Source organism: Megachile rotundata, chromosome 16, assembly GCF_050947335.1.
Source record: "Megachile rotundata isolate GNS110a chromosome 16, iyMegRotu1, whole genome shotgun sequence".
In the NCBI taxonomy this organism is placed as follows: Eukaryota; Metazoa; Arthropoda; class Insecta; order Hymenoptera; family Megachilidae; genus Megachile; species Megachile rotundata.
The window spans coordinates 12,840,445-12,865,536 of record NC_134998.1 but is presented as its reverse complement, the minus strand read 5'-3'; the positions used below and the strand labels follow the sequence as shown (position 1 = coordinate 12,865,536).

General features: G+C 37.4%; 5 protein-coding genes across 10 annotated transcripts in view; 2 read left to right on the top strand and 3 right to left on the bottom strand.

The window, feature by feature from the left end:
• RhoGAP100F (Rho GTPase activating protein at 100F) overlaps positions 1–3,818 on the bottom strand; it is a 53,696-nt gene extending 49,878 nt beyond the window's left edge. For 2 of the 6 annotated variants that reach the window (XM_076540998.1, XM_076541000.1), the window contains exons 1-4: positions 3,011–3,818; positions 2,679–2,919; positions 724–835; positions 266–658 (exon numbers count right to left, since the gene is read on the bottom strand). The gene's annotated coding sequence lies outside the window, so the exon portion shown is untranslated. The remainder of the gene's footprint in view (positions 1–265; positions 659–723; positions 836–2,678; positions 2,920–3,010) is intronic. The other 4 variants (XM_076540995.1, XM_076540997.1, XM_076540996.1 and 1 more) reach the window with 4 other exon arrangements.
• Positions 3,819–4,550: 732 nt separating this feature from the next.
• LOC100879955 (ATP-binding cassette sub-family F member 2) lies at positions 4,551–7,674 on the top strand. The gene is made up of 7 exons (XM_012280369.2): positions 4,551–4,734; positions 4,801–5,204; positions 5,284–5,447; positions 5,519–6,134; positions 6,212–6,403; positions 6,467–6,670; positions 6,742–7,674. The coding sequence occupies exons 1-7, from the start codon at positions 4,551–4,553 to the stop codon at positions 6,880–6,882; spliced, it is 1,905 nt and encodes a 634-aa protein (XP_012135759.1). The 3' UTR covers positions 6,883–7,674.
• Positions 6,700–9,118, bottom strand: Tmem98 (transmembrane protein 98). Its single transcript, XM_003701075.3, has 5 exons — positions 8,962–9,118; positions 8,473–8,891; positions 8,292–8,401; positions 8,088–8,220; positions 6,700–8,030 (listed from the first exon to the last, which is right to left on the bottom strand). Exons 2-5 carry the CDS (start codon positions 8,629–8,631, stop codon positions 7,755–7,757), a joined length of 678 nt encoding a protein of 225 aa, XP_003701123.1. The 5' UTR covers positions 8,632–8,891; positions 8,962–9,118; the 3' UTR covers positions 6,700–7,754.
• A 407-nt stretch (positions 9,119–9,525) lies between these two features.
• Positions 9,526–12,247, top strand: LOC100879735 (ubiquitin-conjugating enzyme E2 J2). Its single transcript, XM_003701074.3, has 4 exons — positions 9,526–10,104; positions 10,192–10,426; positions 10,503–10,631; positions 10,713–12,247. The coding sequence occupies exons 1-4, from the start codon at positions 9,989–9,991 to the stop codon at positions 10,923–10,925; spliced, it is 693 nt and encodes a 230-aa protein (XP_003701122.1). The 5' UTR covers positions 9,526–9,988; the 3' UTR covers positions 10,926–12,247.
• A 4,306-nt stretch (positions 12,248–16,553) lies between these two features.
• Twi (twist) lies at positions 16,554–22,198 on the bottom strand. Its single transcript, XM_003701073.3, has 2 exons — positions 21,241–22,198; positions 16,554–20,200 (listed from the first exon to the last, which is right to left on the bottom strand). Exons 1-2 carry the CDS (start codon positions 22,196–22,198, stop codon positions 20,064–20,066), a joined length of 1,095 nt encoding a protein of 364 aa, XP_003701121.1. The 3' UTR covers positions 16,554–20,063.
• Between the last annotated feature and the right edge of the window lie 2,894 nt (positions 22,199–25,092).

Here is a 25,092-nt window from a genome sequence, read left to right as displayed (position 1 = left end):
ACTTAGGGATTTGTCTTGTAATCATTTGTCATAAATATGCAATGTTAATTAAAAGAGAAAAAATTCATTCTAAAAAAATAATAACGAAAGTTCTTGCACCATATCTTTTTATAGAAACTGATGCGAATCTAATCTAAATCCATTTCACATAACTAAGATTCAGAGAAGAATCCAATTTCTCGCAAGTTCTCGTTCGATCAACGTCTACAATTCGTTTCTCTTTCAATTAATTCTTAAGCACGCTAGAAGAGTGTAATTCTCGTACAGTTGGCATCTTATCAAGTAAATTCATTCAAGTGATTCAGGAAGATCCGACGAAATTCGAAAGTTAAGTCACTCTCTCCGTTGTCATTCCCATCGAGCCTAAACGTCCTACTTCCGGTTCGGCTATTCTGGCCTGGATCGATTGGGGAGACCGCCTCGTGTCAAAAACACTCGGCAGAAAGACGTCGCTCGTCGATTCCACGACGAGCCAGCAGATTTGTTCATAAATTTTAGAATGGTCTCTAGCTGAACCAAACATCTTCAGTTTCCCTAGACAGTACACGCACTTCCATTGAAATTCAGTTGCATCTGACTATAATTATTCATTGTGGTCCAATTGCATTCCCATGGCAGAAGTAAATTAATTCGGTAGAGGATCACTGACAATGAGTACCTAGAAACATATCGGTATCAGTTCTGTGTCTCATTATACCTTCTGTTTAATGTTTGTGGACTTACTTGAAGTAGTTTAAGCGCTGTTCTTTAAGTATTGTTTCGTGCTGACTGGATACTGCTTCAGGGACTGACTAAAGTGGCTGCTTCAAGTAGTATAAACTGCGAATACCGCGACCTAGGAGAACAAGTTGATCATTCACCGATGGAAGGCCTCTGATTCTTCTTTAATTATGTTAAATTATATTTAACTGCGGCATTATTTAAATTTATTGTCCCTCAAGGTACGTGTTTAACAATGGCTGTGGAGGCTGGGAGTACAATCCCAAATTAAATACTCAATTTTATAAATGTGCTCCTCGATAAAAAGAATTAAGGCAGTTTTTGGTTCGATTTGGGTTAATCTGTCTAGTTAACAGCAGAGAGAATCGCAAGGACTTAATAATTCCCGATGTATGCCGGCCCTGCCACTCGACCTGGAGTACGATGCTGTGATTGGACGGCATTTGAATGAATGCCATCCGGCATTCACACCTTTTTTCAGCCCCTTCCTTTCAGCCGCGACCCCGTCCACTGTGAAATCCCCGATGTACTCGAGGGTTACGGTAGTTGACACGCGAGCAGCGTGAGCGTGTGCTTGCGTGTAGACCTCCACGTCACGCACACGAGCGAGCAGGGTCGTAGCAATGCCTTTTAGCACCACAATTCCAGACACGTTAACGGTACAATACATCATCTGTGTACTGATACCATAAAACCACCTTTCTAACGCATACAGACGCCGGTAAAGTGATTCAGATAATCAGTAACTAATTTGCAATATCGTTATGTATTCTGCGTTAATTGCTTAATGCAAGACTGATTGAGTTATTTTAATAAATGATCCTCTGTAGCTTAAGTATATTGCGATTAACTTTTGATGTTAACAAGGAAAAAGAATAATTTTAGGGAAGAGTAAGAGAGAGCAGCTTCTGCTTGAAGATACGTAAACTTCAACAGAAAGATTTTATCGGATAAATTTTAACAGATTCAAAGGTTCCGCTTTAATCTCGGCTATTCCTTGATAGTCCAAGAATAATATCGATTATTTATTACGATACAGAGGTTTCACCCTCCAAAGGTATTTCCACGAAAGCCCGCTCCCCTCGCGCCGCGCTCACTCTCTCTCCCTCTTCCCAGGGACAGATTTGCATCGTCGAAAATTAATCGTTGTCGGCCTGGAAAAGTGTGTCAAACGTCTCAACCGATCGATTATTACGTTCGTGTCGTACGTCCTGCCGATTGGTTCGTATTATCGTCGCTCTGGCGATTCGAGTCCCTACCAGTGACTATCAGAAGACTTTCAGTGCACCGTCCAAAATTGAAAGTTATTAAATCGTGTCGAAAGCTACATTATATCCTTAAAAGCTTCCGAAATGTTCAGCTATTAAAAAATTGACAAAGATGTTACAACAGTTGTGCTCTTTGAAGTTTGCAAAATGTAAAATTATGCATAGAAAACAGATGCTTTCTAAGCTTATGAAAACTTCGTGGTCCCTCAAATTCATCAAGTCCGTGCAACTCTTTAAGACTTTCAAGACGGTCGACGTAACTCTGAACTTTATACGCGATTAAATCGTTCGAAAATTTGCGACATTAAGAACTGAATGTTTGCCGGTAGCTCTCGCCAACTTTCAGCAAACTCTACAACGATTTACAATTCAAATCAAAACGGCTAGACAACGAGAAAGTTAGCGAGATTAAGAATTGAATATTTGCTGGTGCCCATTCGCGAGGCGACCGAAGTTGATACGTCACTGGTACGCATACGTCGATCGAGGCGAGCGTGCAGCTTACATACGAATAACCACAACGACGACGGCGACGACGACGTCGATGTCTACAACGACGACAACGACGACGAAGACGACGACGTCGTCGACGAGGACGAGGACGAGCGAGGACGCATTACACCCCCACCATTACGTACTACGAAATACTACGTTCTGTGATGCGGTGCAATTAAGCCAGTAACCCCTCACCCCCCACATCCTAGGTCGTCCTCGCCCCCTCCAGCAGACTTCGGACCAGCAGGGGCGCAAGTCCGTCTCTTCTTTTACGGCCCCTACCGCTACTGCCGTTTATCCATTCGTTCATTCATCAGAACACACTTCTTTAACCGGCTCTCGTCGCTCGAACAACGTAACCGTGGAGAGAGGAATGCGGTTGCTTTGTACCAAACTTCTTGCACAGGCTTGATTCCTTAATTTTTCTTCAACTTGACTGAAAGTTAAGTACAACAAACTCGTCTGAATAGTTGGTTAAATTAAATTTAAATGTATAAATAAAATTGTAAGGTTTAATGATTGGTTACCTTTAATCAAATATTATAATGAATTTCGATATATGGCCTTCGATGGAAATTAATTGTGTCGGCATTTTCATGCTATAAAAACCAAAATGTGTGTTTGTGAATGCGTACAATTTCAATTAAACGCAAATAATTACTTACGCTGCCATTCCGATTGACACAGTATTACGACTGAACTGATCTTCAAAGATACGGTTTAAATTTTCGATTATCGAAAGCGGCACTATTTCGATTGTTTTCGATAGTGACAGTTAGCAATGATGAGTATATATACATATACATATCTATATATATATATATATATATACAACATGCACTAACAAATAACAATCACTTATATAAATTAATAGCTTGATATCTTTCGATATTCAATTAAAATAAAATTGATGACACAAAACAAAAAAGCCTGATTAAAATATCATTGCAATATGGAAGATCATCAAATATTCCTAACCTTACGATTCAAACTATCGATCGATCTTTTAACGACCGACATTAAATATTTTTATATACCGATTAAACTACCTTAAATCAACAATAATTAAAGTGCAAATAATTATAATTTATAAACAAGTACCTCTCCATCGATGTAACGCTGAGACATTCTCGTTTCTTGCAACAAATTTGACCTTCGGAATTTTACGTATTCGAAGATTTTACCATAATTTCGAAAACCTCTGATGATTCTTTTCTTTTCAATCGCAAATAACATACATGAATGTTTAAAGTTGTGATTAACTCCTGGAATGAAACGGTAAGTTCTACACGTGTCACACCGGTACACAGTTTTAAATATCGCGCAGTGATTCCTTGCAAACTTCTGATCTTTTAGGTACAGCCATCTATTGAGTAATCTTATAAACTATGATTTGACGGCATTGACTAGTCAATGTTGACGGCTTCACCTTTATCCATGCACGTGTGTCTGCGTGTTGCACGGATCGTTCGATTTTTGGCGCACAATTAGGTAATTTCTGGAAGTTATTTTAAGATCGGTGCTCGAAGGAAGCACAGCGAAAACGAAGAATTGAATGATATATATTATCGCTTATTCTAAACGTGAGTCAGTGTTAAAGAATGATCAAAGTTTCTTTTGTCTCAGCTGGAGGTGTTCCTTTTTTCATTATTTCAACTCTTTTCCTTCGCTCTGCCTCATTTAGCTTTTATTCTTATTTCATAGGTGTTGTGTTTGCAATCTATTGACATTGTTTTCGAGCTCGCTAATGGAAATTGGAGAAATACAGCAGAAGTCTAGCTATCCTGGTCTCTTTTCTCTCTGTCTTTGTCTTCCTTTTTCTGTCGCCCTACTTCGTCTCTCTCCTTGTGTCTGTCTATCTCACCCTAGTTGGCTCGCGCAAAAAGCCGTTTCCAACGATGGGGATTTATTGAATTTTCGAATTCGACGTTGCATTGTATCCGGATTTCTTTTGACGCACGTGCTAACGTATTCCTAACCTACAGCTTACGTAACATGTATTCCCGGCTGTATTTCGAGGGTGCGTGAAAGGACACATCACGTATTTCATGATATTTCAGACTAACAATGCCGTCCGACGCAAAAAAGAAACAACAGCAGAAGAAAAAGGAGGCGGCTAAGGCTAGACAGTCTGGAAAAAAACCACCTCAATCTGCAGCTCAGACAAAAACCACAGAAGATGGTAAAGAGTCCAGCCCTGGTGTGGGAGTCATTCAGAATGGAACCAATGGAGCTCCCATCAGTGCAGAAGGTAAAATTGTACATTTATTTTTTACAAGTTTCAAAGACACAATGTAAACTCTTCCTTTTGTTACAGAGGCTCTATGTTTGAAGTTGGAGGCAGATGCTAGACTCAACGCAGAAGCACGTTCATGTACAGGATCATTGGCTTCGCATCCACGTAGTAGAGATATAAAGATATCTAATTTTTCTATCACTTTCCATGGCTGTGAATTGCTGCAGGACACTATGTTGGAGTTAAATTGCGGTAGACGTTATGGTTTACTTGGACTTAATGGCTCTGGAAAGTCTACTTTGTTAGCTGTACTTGGAAATCGTGAAGTTCCTATTCCTGAACAGATTGATATCTTTCATTTGACTAGAGAAATGCCTGCTAGCAATAAAACAGCTTTAGAGTGTGTGATGGAAGTTGATGAAGAGCGTATTCGGTTAGAAAAACTTGCTGAGGAACTGGTAGAATGTGATGAAGAAGATGCTCAGGTATATTCTGTTACAGTGATTTTGTATTCTCTTGTTATAATTAATGTAATTATATACATAAAAATGTTTATTTCAATAGGAGCAACTTATGGATGTCTATGAAAGGTTAGAAGATATGACTGCTGATACAGCAGAAGCTCGTGCTGCTCACATTTTACATGGTTTGGGTTTCACCGCAAAGATGCAGAAAACGCCTACTAAGGACTTCTCTGGAGGTTGGCGAATGAGGATTGCTCTTGCTAGGTACATAGAGATTATGGATTATTGACAAAACATTTTAACAATTACTGAATGAAGGTGGTCATTTTTTACAGAGCTTTATATGTGAAACCTCACTTGTTGTTACTTGATGAGCCTACCAATCATTTAGATCTTGATGCTTGTGTATGGTTGGAGGAAGAGTTAAAAACATACAAAAGAATTCTGGTGATCATTTCTCATTCTCAAGATTTCCTTAATGGCATTTGTACAAATATCATTCATGTTAATAAGAAACAGTTAAAGTATTACACTGGTAATTACGAAGCCTTTGTTAAGACAAGAATGGAGTTGCTGGAAAATCAAGCAAAACAGTATAATTGGGAGCAAGATCAAATTGCTCATATGAAAAATTACATTGCACGATTTGGTCACGGATCCGCAAAATTAGCGAGACAAGCACAATCTAAGGAAAAAACTTTGGCAAAAATGGTGGCACAAGGTCTTACAGAGAAAGTTGTTAACGATAAAGTATTGAACTTCTATTTTCCTTCTTGTGGAACTATTCCACCTCCTGTTATAATGGTACAGAACGTCAGTTTTCGTTATAACGAAGATTCACCTTGGATTTATAAGAATTTGGAATTCGGTATAGATTTAGACACCAGAATTGCATTGGTTGGTCCAAATGGTGCTGGAAAAAGTACTCTTTTAAAACTACTGTACGGAGATGTAAGTCTGATGGTTTTTCCATTAACTTAAATGATAAAAATATGTTAAATTATTCGCATTTTAATATATAATTACAGTTAGTTCCAACAAGCGGCATGATACGTAAGAATAGTCATTTACGGATTGGAAGATATCATCAACATTTGCACGAACTACTAGATTTAGATATGTCACCTTTAGATTACATGATGAAAGCTTTCCCGGATGTTAAGGAACGTGAAGAGATGAGGAAGATTATTGGTCGTTACGGATTAACGGGTCGTCAACAGGTATGATTGCTTATTATTGCTTATGGTCTAATTGAAGGAATTCTTATCGTGCTATAAATTTAGGTGTGTCCAATACGCCAGTTATCTGATGGCCAACGATGTAGAGTGGTATTTGCATGGCTTGCTTGGCAAGTACCTCATTTGCTTCTTCTTGACGAACCTACAAATCATTTAGATATGGAAACAATCGATGCATTAGCTGACGCTATAAATGACTTTGACGGTGGAATGGTTCTAGTGTCTCACGATTTCAGATTAATTAATCAGGTACGGCTGACATAAGAAGTGAAACTATATTGTTTATAACAATGTCATGCTTATATTTTCTTTATTGTTAGGTTGCAGAAGAAATTTGGGTTTGTGAAAACGGAACCATTACAAAATGGAGTGGAAATATTATAGACTATAAGGAGCATCTTAAAAACAAAGTTCTTAACGATAACCAAAAGAGGCAGAAAGATCTACATAGAAGCAAATAATGTAAACAATAGTATCTTTTTCCATTTTACTGTCCCTCTATTATGGCAACTTATCTCTTCCCTTTTTTTGGACATTTTTTCGCATCTGACACTGAGTTCACGCTGCTGTGTAGCGTCAGATCAGTGATTGAGAATTTCTTAGTTAATTTATTTAAATGGTACAGCAAGTCTCTCTGTGACAACATATAAAATTAATGCTAGGTATTGAACGTCAATCATGTACTGGAAGAAATATAAATTGGATACATACATACGTAAATACATAACACACACACACTCAACACACGTACGCATAAATTATTACAGAGTATAACAGAAATAAAACACGTTTAAATATTATATAAACACGAAAAATACTCAATTTTTCTCTTACAGTTCTACTTTATTATAAATTCCTATTTATCTATAAATTAATTTGATTCTCGTAGATATAAAAAATATATGTGTATAAACAGTTATAAATACCTAATATAGTTGACAAAATGACATCATTCTCGAAATATAATTTTCATCTCAGGTATATATAAAAATACTCTGATCTAGTATTAAAGGAAGACTAAAAGATCGCGTATATCCATATCACAAAATGTCTCTGGTGTTCTTTATCGTGAAAATATTTGAACATATATAAATATATATCCTACGATATTTTTTAATACGTCACGAACATAATGTACGCATTTTTGTAACAATTATGATTGCATAACATGTAAAACACAAAATATTGTCAGTAGAAAACGAAGTTGCACTGTTGGGTTTTGGACCTTCACGTAATAAAAAAGATACATAATACTATGTATACCTTTAATTTCATATAAATCTGAATGAAACCTAGTGTAAAGATCCAAAACTGAGGAAGAAATGTCATGTATTCAGACAGGTGTCGACGCTGGAACCGCGCAAGCAATTTCTTGCGCTAATGCGGCATTTCTCAAAATTGCGAGATGAGAATCCATATCGCTTAGAGCCTGATCAATAAATGCTAATTTTCTAGCATGACTTTTTGATACTCCATGCTTGGTTACAAGAGCCAAATGAGTAACAGCTAATACTAAAGCTGCTACTCTGGCTTCTAGAAGTCTTGCATCTAATGGAGGATATAAACTTCTGACCACATCATCCACACGTGGTGGAATACGTCTAGCAACCTAGAAGATACAAATTTAGTAGTATTGAAAATAAGTAGGTTGTATTAAAATACTTACATCAACTATTTCCAATGGGACAGTGTTACTGTTTACTGTTCCTGCAATAGCAGTAAGACTTGAAGCTAAAGCATGACAAGATCTTAACACAGCAATACACAGTGGAGCTAAACCAGTTGCATCGTCAACCCACCTACAGGATTAGTAATGTTGAAAAATCAACAGAAACTTAACTGTTAACTGAAACCTTTTAAAGACACATACCTTTCAGCACCAGCCAGCCATTCATCACTTTCCCACACATCTAAACCTAAGCCAGAAAATTTCTCTCCTTCTAATAAATCTGAGCTCAAGTCTGGAGAATCTTTTTGATTCTAAAATAAGATTACAGAAGAATTAAAAATTCATCTCATGATATTAATATAGTAAAGTACATACAACTTACATAATAACATCGTTGTCGTTTACAAATTACAAGTAAAACTAAAAGTGCTCCAAGAAAAATAGCAGCAAGTGCACCAAGTGCTACTGCTACCACTGTTTCCATACCAATAGCACCAGCTGTGGTACCAGTGTTGTTTATGGACACTGGTGAGCTCATCATTTGAACAAATTAGACAATGGAACAATTTTATCTAAATAAATCTTGAAATCAGTCGCAGAATCCTCTTAAAATGATCATGAATGTTACTTCATCTGTCAACAACAGTGTCGAGTTTCCCGGTGATAGTCGGTGGGAGGCGGAGACTGTCACGAATCTTAAGCTTCATTCATCAACAGATAATTCTTGGTTGTATCTATACCATGATGTTACATAATGCAAAGTTGATGCTAACAGGTGGTAACGTTTATATTGTTGTTGATCTATATTAAAACAAAATTGTAATCGATGTATTATTGGATATATAACATGCTCTGCTGCAACAAAATATACCTTTCCAACTAAATTTCATATCTATCAATCATGTTTGAGTAGTATTAAATATTTATAACATTCACATCATACTATTGTTTCCCTCTTTTTGCAATGCTGAAACCATAATATTGCTTGTATTGTGTTCTACATGAAATTGCATTGACAGCTTTTTGTTCTTTCTGCGCATCTCCTCTGTTCGTTTCTATACACTTGTTAGATTTATGACAGTGTGGATGCACTCTTTTGACAATCGTGAGGCCAAAAGTATATACCCGGCGTGTTTCTTTCATCATATCCCTTCACCAGATCAACACTGGATCTTACTGCTCCTTTATTTTGCTCTACCACGTATATGACCACGAAGGTGAAAACAGTCTGTAGAGGTACATCGCAGTTATGATTAGAAGTCTCCCTACGTTGACGACCTACGTGAATGAAGGTTACTTTGGTGTACAATGAAGTATAGAATCAGAGTACGCAAAGAAGCGATTTGTCAATTGATCAAGCAACAATTAAACGCGTTATACTTCACGTACATGGCAGCACTGTAGAGAAATGTAATAATTCGGTGCATTTCATAGTCATATGTTTTCTGTCGTGAAAGAGTTGCTGTCAAATTTGGTGTTATTCGTGAATATTCTGTGAATGAATAAATATGATTCATCATGATTAATTTTTATATTTGCGAGGAGTTATTTTCTTCATAGTTCTGCATTTTTATTACTAAGTTTTGAAAAGAACGTAACCTGTTTTTTTAAATCGCCAACAACTCATTCCTCAGTTTGCTCAGGTTACTATAAACGGTAACATTTTTAACAAGGCACCTTATAGATAAAACACGTTGCAAAGTTGGTAAATCAAAATCTAAAATATTCCGTGGAAGATATCGTTCTGACGTATTTCTAAACCAGATTTAACCTATAAGTATTACAGTAAAAACTGAATTAAAAGATTTCACTAGGAAAGTAGTGAACAGAGAAACACTTCTTGAATTATAAAAAACACTTGTCAATTAGTCATATCTGTAATACACTCTGTAGTCGATATGAATAGAACAACAAATAGCGCAACAGCAAGACTTAAACAGGATTACTTACGTCTGAAAAAAGACCCTGTACCATACGTTCTTGCAGAACCTGTGCCATCAAATATACTAGAATGGTAGATATCATTACATCTTCATCGATAGACTTGCTATGACAGTAAAATATAATTAATAAAATTGACTGTTATCTGTCATTTTTGCAGGCACTATGTAGTAAAAGGTCCAGAAAAAACCCCTTATGAAGGAGGATTTTATCATGGCAAACTTATATTTCCTGGAGAATTTCCATTCCAGCCTCCTAGCATTTATATGACTACTCCAAATGGTCGATTTAAAGTTAATACTAGACTATGTTTATCCATTTCTGATTTTCATCCTGACACATGGAATCCAGCATGGAGTGTATCTACTATTCTTACAGGACTACTTAGTTTTATGGTATTTAAATAATCATTAGTAATGAATTGAGGTTTAACCAAATTTACCATCTAATCATGATCATTTGTAATACTAGATTGAAAAGAGTCCAACGCTTGGGAGTATTAACACAACAGATTATGAAAAGAAACAGTTAGCTGCACAAAGTCTGGAATACAATTTAAAAGACAAAATGTTCTGTGAACTCTTTCCAGAAACTGTTGAGGTAGCAGGAATCTTTTTAATGCTTCTGTGATGTATTTATATATATTGCTATATAAATAAGTGAAATATTTATATGTTATAGGTAATAAAAGCTGAATTAGAACACCGTAAAGAATTGGAAAAGCAGGCGAGGCATCAGTCTACGGCATCGGAAGTTTCGTCTTTGATACGCGACCAACTACAAAGAGAACAAAGTCCTTTGCATAGTGCTCTTACTAATCTCATTGTCATTATAGGGTTTGCAGCATTTGCTTATACAGTAAAATATGTATTGAGGAGCATTGCTATGGAATAAGTTACAAACGATATCCATAGCATTTGTCTCTGTTCTTTAGGTAAAATAAGAAAAACGAAAGTTGTGATAACAATGCGTGCAGATCTTGAGGAAAGGTGTTAGAAACTTGATCGAGAGATAGACTTCTAGAGTTCAATACGCCTGGTTGTCTATTGATTGAATTTATGTTGTACTACTCGATATCTTGATTTCGAATAAGCCAATATACCGGGGGTGTTTGATAGATTTTTATATAAAAGTTAATTGTAAAATACGCGTTGTACTATATTTGCAAATTTTAAACCTTATAGTTGCGAGTCAAGGGTAACTCAAGGGATTATCGTTAGAAACGAAAATTATCACTAAGTTTTTATCCGTTTCTGAGAGTTTAATGCTGTTGATTGATTCGAATCATTTTGATTAACACCATTGGCTTTGAATCGAGTTCTGTTACGCGAATTTCCAAAGCGTAGTTCACCAATGAACTATATTTAGTAATTATTTGGTAAATTATGAAAGGGAGAGAGGGAGAGAGTGAAAGAGATAGTATAATAACAAAAATCGTAGGGGCTTCCCACCATTACAATTGAATCACCAAACATCAAATAATCTTGCTACAATTTTCATACTTCGAAATTCTTTTTATATGTTCGTAACGGAATTTTGTCCTGACGATCCATCATAAAATCAAAGAAAAGAAAAGATACTGCACAAATGAAACAGTCGACGTATGCCTCTGCGATGTGCCAATAAAACTAAGTCGGAGTTTCTAACTGAATCGGACTAAGCTTAATAGAATATAGCTTATATCACAAAATAAAATATGCCGATCTTGTAAATACGTGTAGTAGGCTAGTAAGATACATGTAAAATCAGTGGATACGGATTTATCTTTAAAAAGAAAATATGAAATCGTTGTCAGTATTCATCGTTTAACTTATCTATGATCGCTGGAAAAAGAATCTTAAGAAAATGTATTCCAAATCTTGCTACTCAAAATATACACCTGTATTTTCAGTTTGCTCGAGAAACATTGGATATTTCATTCGGATTTTAAATTATAATTTAAGAAGTGGAACAGTTTTACTTTTTCATGATGCGTGTCCACTACAAGTGTTAAATAAACTGCAGCTTAATTGTAACTCGTACATTAACACTTTATATTATATTGTACCGAGTAATTAATTATTGATAAACTATATCAAGAATGCTAATGACAACGGAACCGAAAATAAAATCGGTAAAATTGACATTTATATTAAACAGAAAGAACAAACACGGAATCAGTTCTACTTATAAATTAAACAATGTAACAACTTTTATATACAAATGAAGAACGCTTATTTTTGTCTTCATTTTTTGCGGTTACCCATTTACAAAAATATTCTCATACCTTTCTTTTACAGTGGTATACAGGGTAAGTCAATTAATGTTGTAACGTCATATTAAACATGGTATTCACAGGACCACATGTATGTAAAACATATTAAATATTTTAACCTGAGCAACGATAGAACATTTTTAATTTCTAAAAGAGCGTGTTATACTTTCATTGTTAAATTCAAAAGTTTGAAATTTGCGCGCGCTTTTATCCATAAACAAAAAAAAAAAAAAATTCTTGAGAGCGCATGCGCGATTGGCGCCATCATCAATTAGTTCGTTTGAAAGCGAACGTTACGTTCGTAAAACTTTTTTATAAATATTATGTGATTTCCCTGAAAGAGAATCACTTTCTTTTTCAACTTTACAGCTCTGTTTAGGTTAAAGGTATATGTTTTCATCTTTATTTAAGTTAAAAATGATCTTATTATTGTTTGTCTTAATCAGTATTGAACGTACACAATTGTAAGTAAATTTTACTTCCATTTATGACTGAGTGTCTCTTTTTCTGTACAAAGTTGAGACCTGTACATGTACTGTGAATACAATATTATTAATAAATATGGACAATCCAGTAATGTTGGTAACATATGAAATTTATAAATGATTGTTTTATCTCCCAACTGTAAGTACAATTTTTATCATAATACATAACGTCGTTAGATATCACATTCCAAATGTAATGTTTTCAGAACACATGAATTGTAGGGGATCATGGGAACTGTAGCGCTTGGTGCACGTCGTACTTATTGATGCACGTAAGATGAAGATAACTGTTTTATTTGAAGAATGATGCGTTCAAAAAATTAATTCGCAGTTTATCGATCGGAAACGAGAACATTCGTAAAGCAGTTCGAGGTTTACCGCGACGATAAACAGTTAGAATTTTCTTTGAATGACTCGTTGTCCGAGTGCGCTCGGGAGGAAGGATACATCCTGTGAATGTGCCTTTAACTTTCTTACCGGCACTGTGTCTTCTTGTTCCTGGACTGGGAGGCTCACACTGCAAATTCCACGTTTTGAAATAAGCAAAGACAATCAACTTACAGTCGCTTAGAACAATAAACGTGTACTTGAACAAACAATAGTATTATTATTCAACATTTGTTTGCTTCTCTAAGCAGATAATAGTTCGTGTTTGGAACAAGAAAAATGTAACAACTGAAATTAAAATTTTATATCTTCTTTCATTCAAAATTTCTGATATTTCAATATTTATTCAGATCTGGCTGTTGCATCTGCCATCCCGACTTCCTGTGAACCGCCGACACCAGAATCCACCATAATCCACAAAAACACACCGCAAAAGAAGCAAACAGCAATTTATTTGACCACGAGGAAGTCGTATTCTACTCCCATGCACAGCTTCCTCTTTCTGAGTCCACAATTTTGACCTCCCTTACCGATCTCTTTCTCCCTGGAAAACGCCCCTCAAGACTAAATCATTCAACTAGGCGCCAGGATAGTTTGGTCTCGCTTGAAATCCTGCGAAAATAAGATACACATGTCGGCGACGTGCTTTAAGTTATTTATTTAATTACATTAGTGTAAGTAAAGCCTCTCTTAGTTTCTCAAATACTTGCTTTGTACTTATGCTTTGTTCCATCACATCATTTCAGTTTCATGATCGTCTCGTCGCAATTGGTATCCAAATAGCGAGCAATATTTCTTTGATTTGCGAGTAGGATCAGCGGTCCTGTGTGCCTCACTATTTATATCGTGTAATAGCAAATTTGGAAGAGCTTGCACTACTCGTGACAATAAATCGCATTTACGATAAGCTGATTCTTGGTAAGGGATTTACAGAGCTATTCGATACCGGAAGTTACGACAACGTCCCCTTCCGTAATAAAATCACTGCCTCTTAGCACATAAAACCATACTGAAGTACTAAAAATAAGAATAGCTCGAAGAGGAATGAAATAATCTTGTTAATTGATTTTCTAATTACTCTGTACATTGCATAAGCTTTACGAAGCTGTTAAGACCGAAACAGGGAACAGTTCCATTATGAAATGGTTCAGGATGATTTAGAATCGTCGATCAATTCGGAGAACCGTTTGATGCTCTCATTTCCTGTCGCGAGGCGTAGCCAGAATCGCAGAGGACCGTTCATCCACATCGTCGATCTCCAAAAAAACTATCTTGGAAAATAATTAACTCGTGGGGACGAGCTCATTACGCGGCTTAATTAGCTGCCACTGGTATTCGTGTTCCTCGTGGCATGCGAGGGAAAGCCTGCATCGGCTACCGAATGGCGACGATGTTCCGCCAAAGGAACCAGCCTTTTATTAACTTTTCCCCGCCTCTGGTTTCCAGTTGAGCCTGTTTCCTGAAATACTTTTCGCTGGAAATGGAAGCTATTTTTTTTTCGTAAATAGATCTTGGTTTCAACGTTCCTTTAAACTCGTTTCGTACTTTGATAACCTCTTTATCAAGGACGCAGCTTTCTAAGATTTCCAACATCGGAGAACGTTTTGAAACCTCTCGAGTTTTGTTCCTTGATTCATGGCACCATGAGACAGTTTGCGGAGACCAATGTCCATCGAGGAAATCTGCAAGATTTCGCCAGTTTCTATTTCCATCCGCGTCTATCGGCGTTCAAGCATTACCAGCAGGGTGGTTTCTTCACTGGTGTATTTACCTACGTCCCGTTAGAGTGGCATAGCCCGTTGCAGAACGGTTTACTGCTGGCGTAAAACGGAGCACCGTGTCATTGGATCGCCTCTGTATATATGTATGTATATATACATATGTACGCCGAAAGAAGGGGAGGGTTGTGCCACTAACGACGGACGATTCATCATCCGAGGGAAAACGAAAGGAGTGACAGAAATTGCGGTGATTTAGTAGGAAAAGACAAAGAACAGATGTTAAGTCTCTCCGCTATGATTATCTGTTTCGTTCTTATCATTATCAAACATGTATCCGTCTTTCTGATTGTAAGGTGCAGAAACGAACAGATCTATATGTACAACAAGCACCTGGATTTTAAGTTCTAAAATTCTTGATATCATGCAGGACCGGTATTCATATTTTTTCATAATTCAATGATGATTCTAAAGTCATTACCTTATCTAAAGTGTACCTAACCTAACTAATTGTTACAGGTTCAGGAAAAGATTCTAATGTTTCAAAAAATGTGGAACACTGCTGCATCATTGAACATCTTTCTACCTCTGTCTATAACATCGCGATGGATCATGGAGGATTAAAAGATTGATTCGTGTCCATGAAAAAGAAGAAGAAAGCGACGTACAAGCACGCACCGCCAGGATTTCCATCGGGTTCCCGCGTTCGTAAATAAACCGGTGGAGCGTGGTGGGTCGCTATGTTTAGTTTAGGTGGTTTCTCAGATTTCTGGGATCACCATGGGAGAATGTGACAGGTCTTCCAGCTACCGGTCGGCTGCTTTACGATCACGAGGTTACGCTATTAATTCTGTTGCTAGAGAGGAAAGAACAGATACTGTCCCTCGTTTCTTCCTCTTTTAAGGACCTTGATCCTCTTACTTCAAATTTCATTGGGACTTGTCAAAGTTTAAAACTACAGTCATATGTAAATGATGAACTTTTATAAAAACTGATAAACATTAAAGATGTTAGCTAAAATTTATGGGGAAGTCAACATAGCGTTTCAACTTGTTAATTAAAGGATCAAGAAACAGAGTTAATGTCGTATCTCGAAATTCCAAGTTGGAGGGGACCCTGCGGAGTTGAAAAGAGGTGGAGAAGGCAGAACAGGTCGAAGAGGTCGAAGCGAACATCCGGTGTTCGTGGATTGGTCGCGAGACGACTAGTTGACACGGTTTTTGGCCAATCGAGCCAAACTGGGCGTCGCTGGCCGCCGTTTCCTTGCAATAATATTTGCACTGGCTCGTCTAATCCATTAAGCCTGCCATCGGATGGCGTTTGGTAAATTATTTATCGGCTCTTCACCGACCCTGCCCCGCTCTTCCGCTCCCGCGTCTCTGATGTTCCTCTGAATTTACGATCTGGGAATATCCATACGTTTCGCGCTTCAATTCGTCGCGAGTATTTGCGTCGTTCTTTTTACTTGCGTCACGCGACGATGCCCTTTAAACTTTACAGACTTCCGTGACGTACTTCCGCTTCATTTACCGTACTGTTTGATACGTAAAGAATTTAGACCATTTCGTATTAAACATTCTTTGAATTAAAAAGGGAGGAAGTTAGAAAATTAGTGATGTTATTGGGATTATTGGAGACAGTTCTACAACGTGCTCGTGGCAATTAAAGACACAGAATGTAAAGTTCGTTGATAATTTTATTGCAAGTTTCGCAATCGATATAAAAATACTGTACATTAGAAAGACGCGCAAGTATATGCTGACGTAGTATTACAAATGCATATTGGCATCATTTATAGGAATGGAAATCCACGTGTTATATCGACTAAAATCGTAGGAATCAAAGAGACTTCCCTTCAGAAAGAGCTCTTGTAAAGTGTAACAAAGTATTTATCTCTTTTGAAAATTTGATTCGTGCCTGAGAATCGTTGAGAAACGAAAGATGTGCTGAATTTTGTTATTCTTATATTAGTCTAATAATACATGCATATTACAAATGTTCCTGTTATGTTGAATTTCATTAAAGATCTATAGAATGGTATTTACAAAATTTACAAGCTTAAGTTTGATAGTTTTTTAATGAAAAATAATAAATTATTGCGTTTTCCGGCCGCCATTGGAGCTAAAGAAGCTTAACTTAATTCTAAGATAAAAATATACATTATGTATTATGGTACAGTCTCTTCCTTAAAACATAACTTAAGAACTACATTAACAGCCTACTGTACAGAATTTTTGGTTTGCTTAGCTGTATGTCCAAGGCACATGAAAGGCACTTGAATGTTTATGATAAAAAGAGGTATTTTACTATAATATAAGATTTTTACAAGAGAATGGAAGATTTAGTAATCTCGAGTCTTTAGTTTCTAATATCTACAGTGTTCTTTAGAATACTCTGCTATAAATAGCTTCACATTTACCATAAGATTTAATTTTTTGCGAATAAAAATACTCGAGATTATTTTACACGAGAAAAATAAAATCTTTGGTTCCAATCTAAAATTAATTACGAAAAACCAATACGATAGTTCTTTGGTTGTATTTTGCACTAGCAGTATAAAAATTTTGTAACCATTAATTGCAACCTTAATTCACATCACAAAATTAAGGACCTTGAACATCTTAGAAATGTATTGATCAGAATAATTAGAGTTAATTTCAATTTTGATTAAACTAACTAACTTATGTTGAGTATAATTCTCTGATTATTCTGACCAACCCTAATATTCATTGGATCCTTTAAGCTCTGAAATATAAATTACTTTCTTGAATAATTACATGTCATTAACAAGATTAAACAATTAATTAAAATACTTTCATTACAGAGAAACTTGCCCATTGAATAGACGAAGGAGAAATGTTTTGAGGCATATGTCACGCTCCCTACAGTCAACGGAGAACCGCGAAATCATCAGGAATCCATTATCGAGATTGTAAATCCCCGATAAAGCGCTGTCAAACATTGTTTCGAGCATGTTGGCAGGCGAAACGAAGCTACGACAGCGATTGTCACTCGGCCAGCCGTCTCTGGAGCTATATTTTTAGTTGAGCGCGGAATACTGGCAATTATGTGCGTTTTAGGGTCAAAAAAGACTTTTCGAATCGTTCTTGGATGTCTGTGGTTACACAGATCTTCATGAACCAGCTGTTCTATATATCTTCTGTTCACAATTCTTTGCAAAAGAGTTTGTATTGTAACAAATAATTGAAGAGGCTGATTTTTAAGCTAACAAGAAAACTTTTATGATTCAGCTTTGATAATTATTTTTTTCTTTCTATGTTATAGTTAAGGCTCTCTGTGATGTAATGTAAGATACTTGTAATAGTGTACAGAAAGAATGCTATAAGATTAAAATATTGATCTATGAATGTTGGGAAGCATCTGAGCATCTTGGTTCTGCAAGAAAATGTCAGACTTTCTAGCTAATTGAATTGAAAGAGATATATGGCTGGCAGGGTGGTCACAAAAATGAATATTCATGTGGTTGTCGCATCAGTGAAACTTTGATAAATGTTTATCCTTGTGATTAAGATCATAATTAACATTTTAGATGCATTTCAACTAAAGTATTTTTACTTTCAGATAATTCAATAACTTCAGCAAGAGTCCAGTTTGAAGGTACAAATAGAGAGTCAATCAAACTTGTACCAGAAGGGAATGTAAGACACTGATGGCACCTCGTTTGGAAGATGGCTTTTTTCAAGAAGATTCAGTGCCGCAATAAAGAGGATGGCGGATTTAACGTAGCGTATCTTCGTTAAGCGAGTCAAACCCGGCTCAAACTTTTCCTTCTTGCCTTCTCGGTTTAAAATAACCGGCTGCGTTCGAAACATTCACGCGGAAAGTCAGCAAAAACGTGGAGGAACGAATATCGAACCCCATGATTCTCGGAGGATTGCAGTTCTTTGAAAAAATGGTAGAAGAAAAACAATATTCTGACCGACCTGTAGGCGCCAAAATGCTCATTAATGCTCATCTCCCCGTTGTTTTGTTTAAGTTTTGTCTAACCGTCGGGACCAGTTAGAGCTTGTTTCCATAACGTCGAGACGCTAGCTCATCCTGGCTCGTAAAAGAAGCAAAAAAAACTCGTAAAATTGTAGCAACGACGCTACTGTCTGCCCTACTCATGGGAAAGAAACATGCTGCCTCGGAACCTCCAATTACAGACTTCAAATTTAAGATATAATCAATTCTATGGAGAAATCTTGGTGGAAGTTTATAACTTTAGAATTTTCAAGAATTCGGTAGATAATTTTCTGTCGAAGAAGCGTTATTTGTATAGCACGCGACCAGGTCGACGATTTTCCTGATAAATGCAAGCTTTAGAAGCCATAAATTTACCCTAACGGATTCGCCACTGCTTCGAGGGGTAAAGTGGCAAGGGAAAATCATTGGGGAATCCCAGCAATAATCGTCTATTCAACAGCCTCATTGTACGTGGAGGTCCTCCTTCACATATTTGTATGGAAATATTTTGAAAGAAATACTGTTTTTGTCTTTCCACTTGAAAAAGAATTTCTATTGATTTTTTACAGCTTCTTTATTGTATTTATATTTTCAGATTTCTCTACTAAAAATTAAACCTTCCAAAATGAAGCCACTTCTAAGAAGATTCTTCTAAATACTAATTACTTAAAATATTTGGAACAAGAAACAATTTAATAAGAAATGTCAACTATTACTAACAAAGAAACAACTGTCTACTCCAGATTCATCTGACAACAAATTAAATACAGAAAAGAAGGGAGCGTGACAGTCTCTGTACTAATATTCTTTGGTCCAGGCTGTTCCCAAAATATATCAAATACCAACATCAAGTTACTTGAATATTCATCAATAATAAAATATTCTTTGGTTCAGTATCATACTAATTGCAACATAGTTTTCAGACTTTCATATCTTTGAGAATCTTATACGGTACAATTTCTCCAAGTTCTAGTATTCTAGATCAGTTTGTAAAGTTCAAAATTTACTTGGAAAAACTACTACCAAGAAACTCCACTGAATTTCCCAAGTGACTCCTCCATTGTGAAGTTACAATAATTGTCTTTTAGCAATCACTGTTGAACTGCAACAGCAATTTCGATATTTTCGAACCAGCGAAAATAGGAAATCGACGCTTGTATTCTCGCCCACTGTAACCTCTTACTAAATCTACCTACTTCTCAGGTAAGAAGAATAGTATTCTTCATATGTTCGAGTTCCAGTCGTCTTCCATTCTCCAGACACTAAATGCGTAGGACAGTTTTTCGTGGGCCATGTAGCTGCACGAAGACGAAGTTATTTCTCTGGCTGCCAAGACTGCACTTCTTGAATTTCTTTCACCTGGAAGCAGAGGGAAGACTCTCATTAATCTCAGGATTCTCATTTTTAATAATAATGTAAAAGTGCAAAGTTAGGAGTTAATGTGCAAAGTTAGGAGGTAATTAAAATATTCTAACATTCTTGAGGTATCAAATAGAAGATGTAATATCGGTTTTCATTAGAAATATTTTTAAATCTTTCAGGGGCCACCAATTAAACCAATGTGAATTAAATCTTGGTGAACCAAAGAAGAACATAGTGAGGCAGATATCAAGCAAAGGAAGAACAAAGACGGTGTTGAAACCAATTGGTGTCGGTTTCAAGATTGTCAGCGTGTTAGATCTCTTTAATCACCTGAAGTTATGGTACACCGTCGCCACTTCACCAGCACTTGTACCATGTCAACCGCTGATTAAGATATCAAGATACACGAGAATCTTCGAATCCTCTTGTCTGTACTATCGATACAAGTTTTTTTCTTCAGAACCCGACGTCTCAAATTCAAGGAAAGTTTGCGATAACCGAGGTGAATCCCTTGTGTAAATTTATACGAAAACGTTTCAGTTTCGAGAGCCGAGTCTATTTTAAATTCGTCCCTTTTTATTTTGGAGAGTCCTCAGGATACAAATCCTTTTTGTATAATTCACCGAGGGTCTTAGGGCTGATATAAGCTACCGTGTTTACCTAACCACCGGTTTGTAAATACTATTCAGTCGACGACAAATTGAGTCGAGTGGGAAAAGTGTTTACCTGAAGGCTAGGTTTTGGTGTAAGGGCTACCGGGATGACAGGGTTAGCGTGTTTTCTAGCATTCGAATCGGAAGACCTTCGCTTCCAGGGGGTCTGTTTAATTATGCTGTACTTTAAACAAACGCGAGCTACTTTATAAACACGCGCTCTAGATTCCGACGGAGACAGACTCTTCAACGACTTGGCATCGAAATTGAAAGACTTAGAATATTTTAATGCAACAATGTTAGCTAAATTTTGTAAAACTGCATAACTGACAAGTTCTGCAAACTTGCAAATGAACAATTCTTTTTTTATAATAATAAACTTACCATTGTCGTCTGTGCTGTCAGTGTTCTCCATGTTGCAGTGCAACACCTGGAACAGGAAGTCGATGTACCTAGTGGCCAACTTCAACGTCTGAATCTTGCTCAACTTGTCACTGGGCAACGTCGGTATGATTTTCCTCAAAGCAGCGAACGCCTCGTTCAAGCTCTGCGTCCTCTGTCTCTCCCTGACGTTGGCCATCACCCTTTGGTTCTGAATCTCCTCAAAGGTAGCGCCGCTCTTTCTCCTCACCTTGCTCTTCGTCGAGGAGGCATTGCTGTCCGTCTCGGACTCGTTCTCGATGCTGCTGGTCTTCCTTTTCCTCTTGCCTCCGTTCCTGGATCCCTCGACCGCGTAACTTTTGGTCGAGGACGAAGGTTCGCTGATCTGACTCATCTCGAGTTGCTTATACCTCTGTTGATCGACGTCCGGTTTATATTCCAACACGTCAGGCTTGTACTCGACAGAGTCCACGTGGTGGTAGCCTTGTTGCGACTGTCTGGACACGATTTCCTCGCCACCGGAAGAATACATCTGCGGAGACGGAGTCAGATAAAGGTTCTGCTCGTGGTCCCGACTGTGATCGGACAGGAAACCTGGGGAATTGTCGTGGATACGCCTGTCGTAGTCCGTCTGGAGGTCCCTTAAGACTTTCCCGTTGGGATGCTCCGGATACCTCTTCTCGTCCTCCGGGTTCTCGTACATCAGGTAGGTGGGTTGCTGGTATATCATCTGATGATGATGATGGTGATGATGAGTCTGGTATCCTGGCAGGTCCCTGTGTTCCGGAGGACTGCTGAGGTCCATCAGATGCGTTGGCGGAGAGAATCGCTCATAATGGTCGGGAGAGTTACTGGCCGAACTGCCGGCACTGTGAGGGATCCCAGAACTGTCGTGGCTGTCCAGTAGGTAGAGACCCTGGATCCTCTGCGTCTGGAGACTCACTGGCTGCGTGGTTTGCATGGTGACTGATCCTCGCCTCTTCAGCTGATCAATGCTCGGACACAATCATCACCACAGTCACTAACTTCTGATATGTCGCTGTCACTTTCAGCTATGCTAAACTTAGACTCGTTTCAGAAAGTTACTGTCAGAGAATGGACACTTGGGACACCGACTCAACTGAGGTTATTCGAGCAGGTTTATCACCGACACGTCTCTGCTCGAGGATGCGGACTCGTCTGAAGGAACTGGACCTCGGTCTGCCTCTTCATGTCAAGAAAGAACCCCGCCTCCGAGCATGGAGCTGCACCCCTACCCTCCTTCGCATAGTTGTATTCCCCTACCTGGACCTTAACCCTCCCTTCCCCTCCTACGCAGCCCCACCATGGTCACTGGACGGTTTCTTTTATCCGTCGCATCTGTCTAGTCCCCACCCACGAATGCATGCTCATGGAAAGAAAGGGAAGAAGCGAAAGAACGTTGCTAACTAAAGGGAGGTGGAGTGTGCTGATCGAGGAGGGGGAAATCGGGGAGATACAATGTTGTAAAAGGGAGGATAGGGGAGGGAAGATGCTATGATGCTAAGGTGCAATTAGTTACCTTGGTTTTTTACATATTCGTTAATGAATTACCTAAATTAATTTCAATATTATATTATTCTTCTAATTTTTAATAATTTATTCTTCATTCTTCTCTGTTCAACAAGTGTTTTCTTCTTTTTTAGTCACTGTGGACTTTTGCTTTTTTAAACAAATCTATGATTTCTTGTGATCGATATAAACTTCATGAGCCCCTGAAGAGAAAGAATATTCCTTTCTGTAATTTGGAATGATCGACCATCTCTGGGAAGAAAGAATTCGCCGGTTGAACTTGTAACGTTTAAGAGAGAGATGGAGCATCAAGAGCAGCAGGAGAGAAAAGGGTGGAACGTAGGAGAAGGATGGAAGCTTGAGGGACGACCCATGTTGAATATTTATATCGTGAGGAGCCAGTGAGAATAAAGCGAGGGATCGCGTGGAACAGGCTCCGATCTGCGAATCTTCGTATTTGCATACCATGAAATGGCGCGAAAACCTGCGAATCCCGTGCATGCCAATTGAAAAACGAACGCTTGATCACAAAGTTGCCGCAATAATTTATCCTGAAGCTTGCTTATACATTTCGATGTCAATGTAATTGTTGGGAATTAGAATTTTCACTTAAGATTCATCCTATATCTGGCCAAGATATCCGAATAAATTCCAGTCAAAGTTTACTTTTAGTTCTAGAACTAATTTAGCAGTGACTCCAAAATTGAGCAAGCAGTTAACAATCTTGTTCAATAATTTAATGTTAAGAAAAGCAAGGTTACATTTTATCGGACAGAAGCAGTTTTCACAAGATTATGAATTGAAGCAACAGAGCAATTAACAATCCTGATAAATCCGTCGACCTAGACGCTTTCAAGTATCTAAACAAGAACCTCCACGAGGCAAGCGAGTAACAAAGGTGCAAATTGATGCATTAAATATTGGCGTCGGGACGTTTTAATCTGAAATAGAAGCGGAGAGGCTGGTATTTTCCGGTTGGAAATTAATGCATGTAGCGTGGAACGATTCGAAATCTCAGCGTGGCGAACAGCTTGATGGATGACCGAGCTGGATTGCCGGGACGTGTTTGTTGTGACGGACGAAAGCTCTTTTGAAGGTGTCTATAAATTCCGCGTTTCGAGCTTTCACGAGGTTCTCCACGCTTTTCCTCTCCTCGTGATTTACCATTATTTCCTACCACCTTGTTCCACGGAAATTTCATAGGGAACCTTCTTAATAAGGCTTTACTCCATAACAAAATTTTTAGATATTTAATCTTATGAGTAAATGCAAATATGCATACAGTTATATGTTCACTCTAAGTCATGATATATGTTCCTGAAGAACTTTGAAACTTATGAGTGAATGTAAATATGAATACAGTTATAAGTTCACTCTAAGTCATATTACATGTTCCTGAAGAACTTTGAAACTTATGAGTGAATGGAAATATGAATACAGTTATAAGTTCACTCTAAGTCATATTATATGTTCCTGAAGAACTTTGAAACTTATGAGTGAATGTAAATATGAATACAGTTATAAGTTCACTCTAAGTCATGATATATGTTCCTGAAGAACTTTGAAACTTATGAGTGAATGGAAATATGAATACAGTTATAAGTTCACTCTAAGTCATGATATATGTTCCTGAAGAACTTTGAAACTTATGAGTGAATATAAATATGAATACAGTTATAAGTTCACTCTAAGTCATGATATATGTTCCTGAAGAACTTTGAAACTTATGAGTGAATATAAATATGAATACAGTTATAAGTTCACTCTAAGTCATATTACATGTTCCTGAAGAACTTTGAAACTTATGAGTGAATGTAAATATGAATACAGTTATAAGTTCACTCTAAGTCATGATATGTTCCTGAAGAACTTTGAAACTTATGAGTGAATGTAAATATGAATACAGTTATAAGTTCACTCTAAGTCATGATATGTTCCTGAAGAACTTCGAAACTTCTAAGAATGTTTAATCTCGATTAACATTCTGTAAATTGAAATTTATATAGAATTGTAATACATTAATTGTAAGTGATATCTACGATAGTAATACGTTTAACATAGAATTGTAACTGAAAGGTACTTTCTGTTGCTTTCAGCGAGTGGAGCTTCAGGTTTGTCGTCGACGTCGAAACGCGTTCATCGAAAGTGAAGACATTAGCAAGCTTCATCATCTCTCGTTCGTTTCTGAGAAATGAAACGACCAACAGAAAATCTGTATTCTGGCTCGTGGCCAAAGGAAAATCAGATCGCCAATAAAGAGGCCGATAAACAACGCGGCCAAACACCAAAATAATACTCGATGCTGATCAAAGTCGAATAACTCGC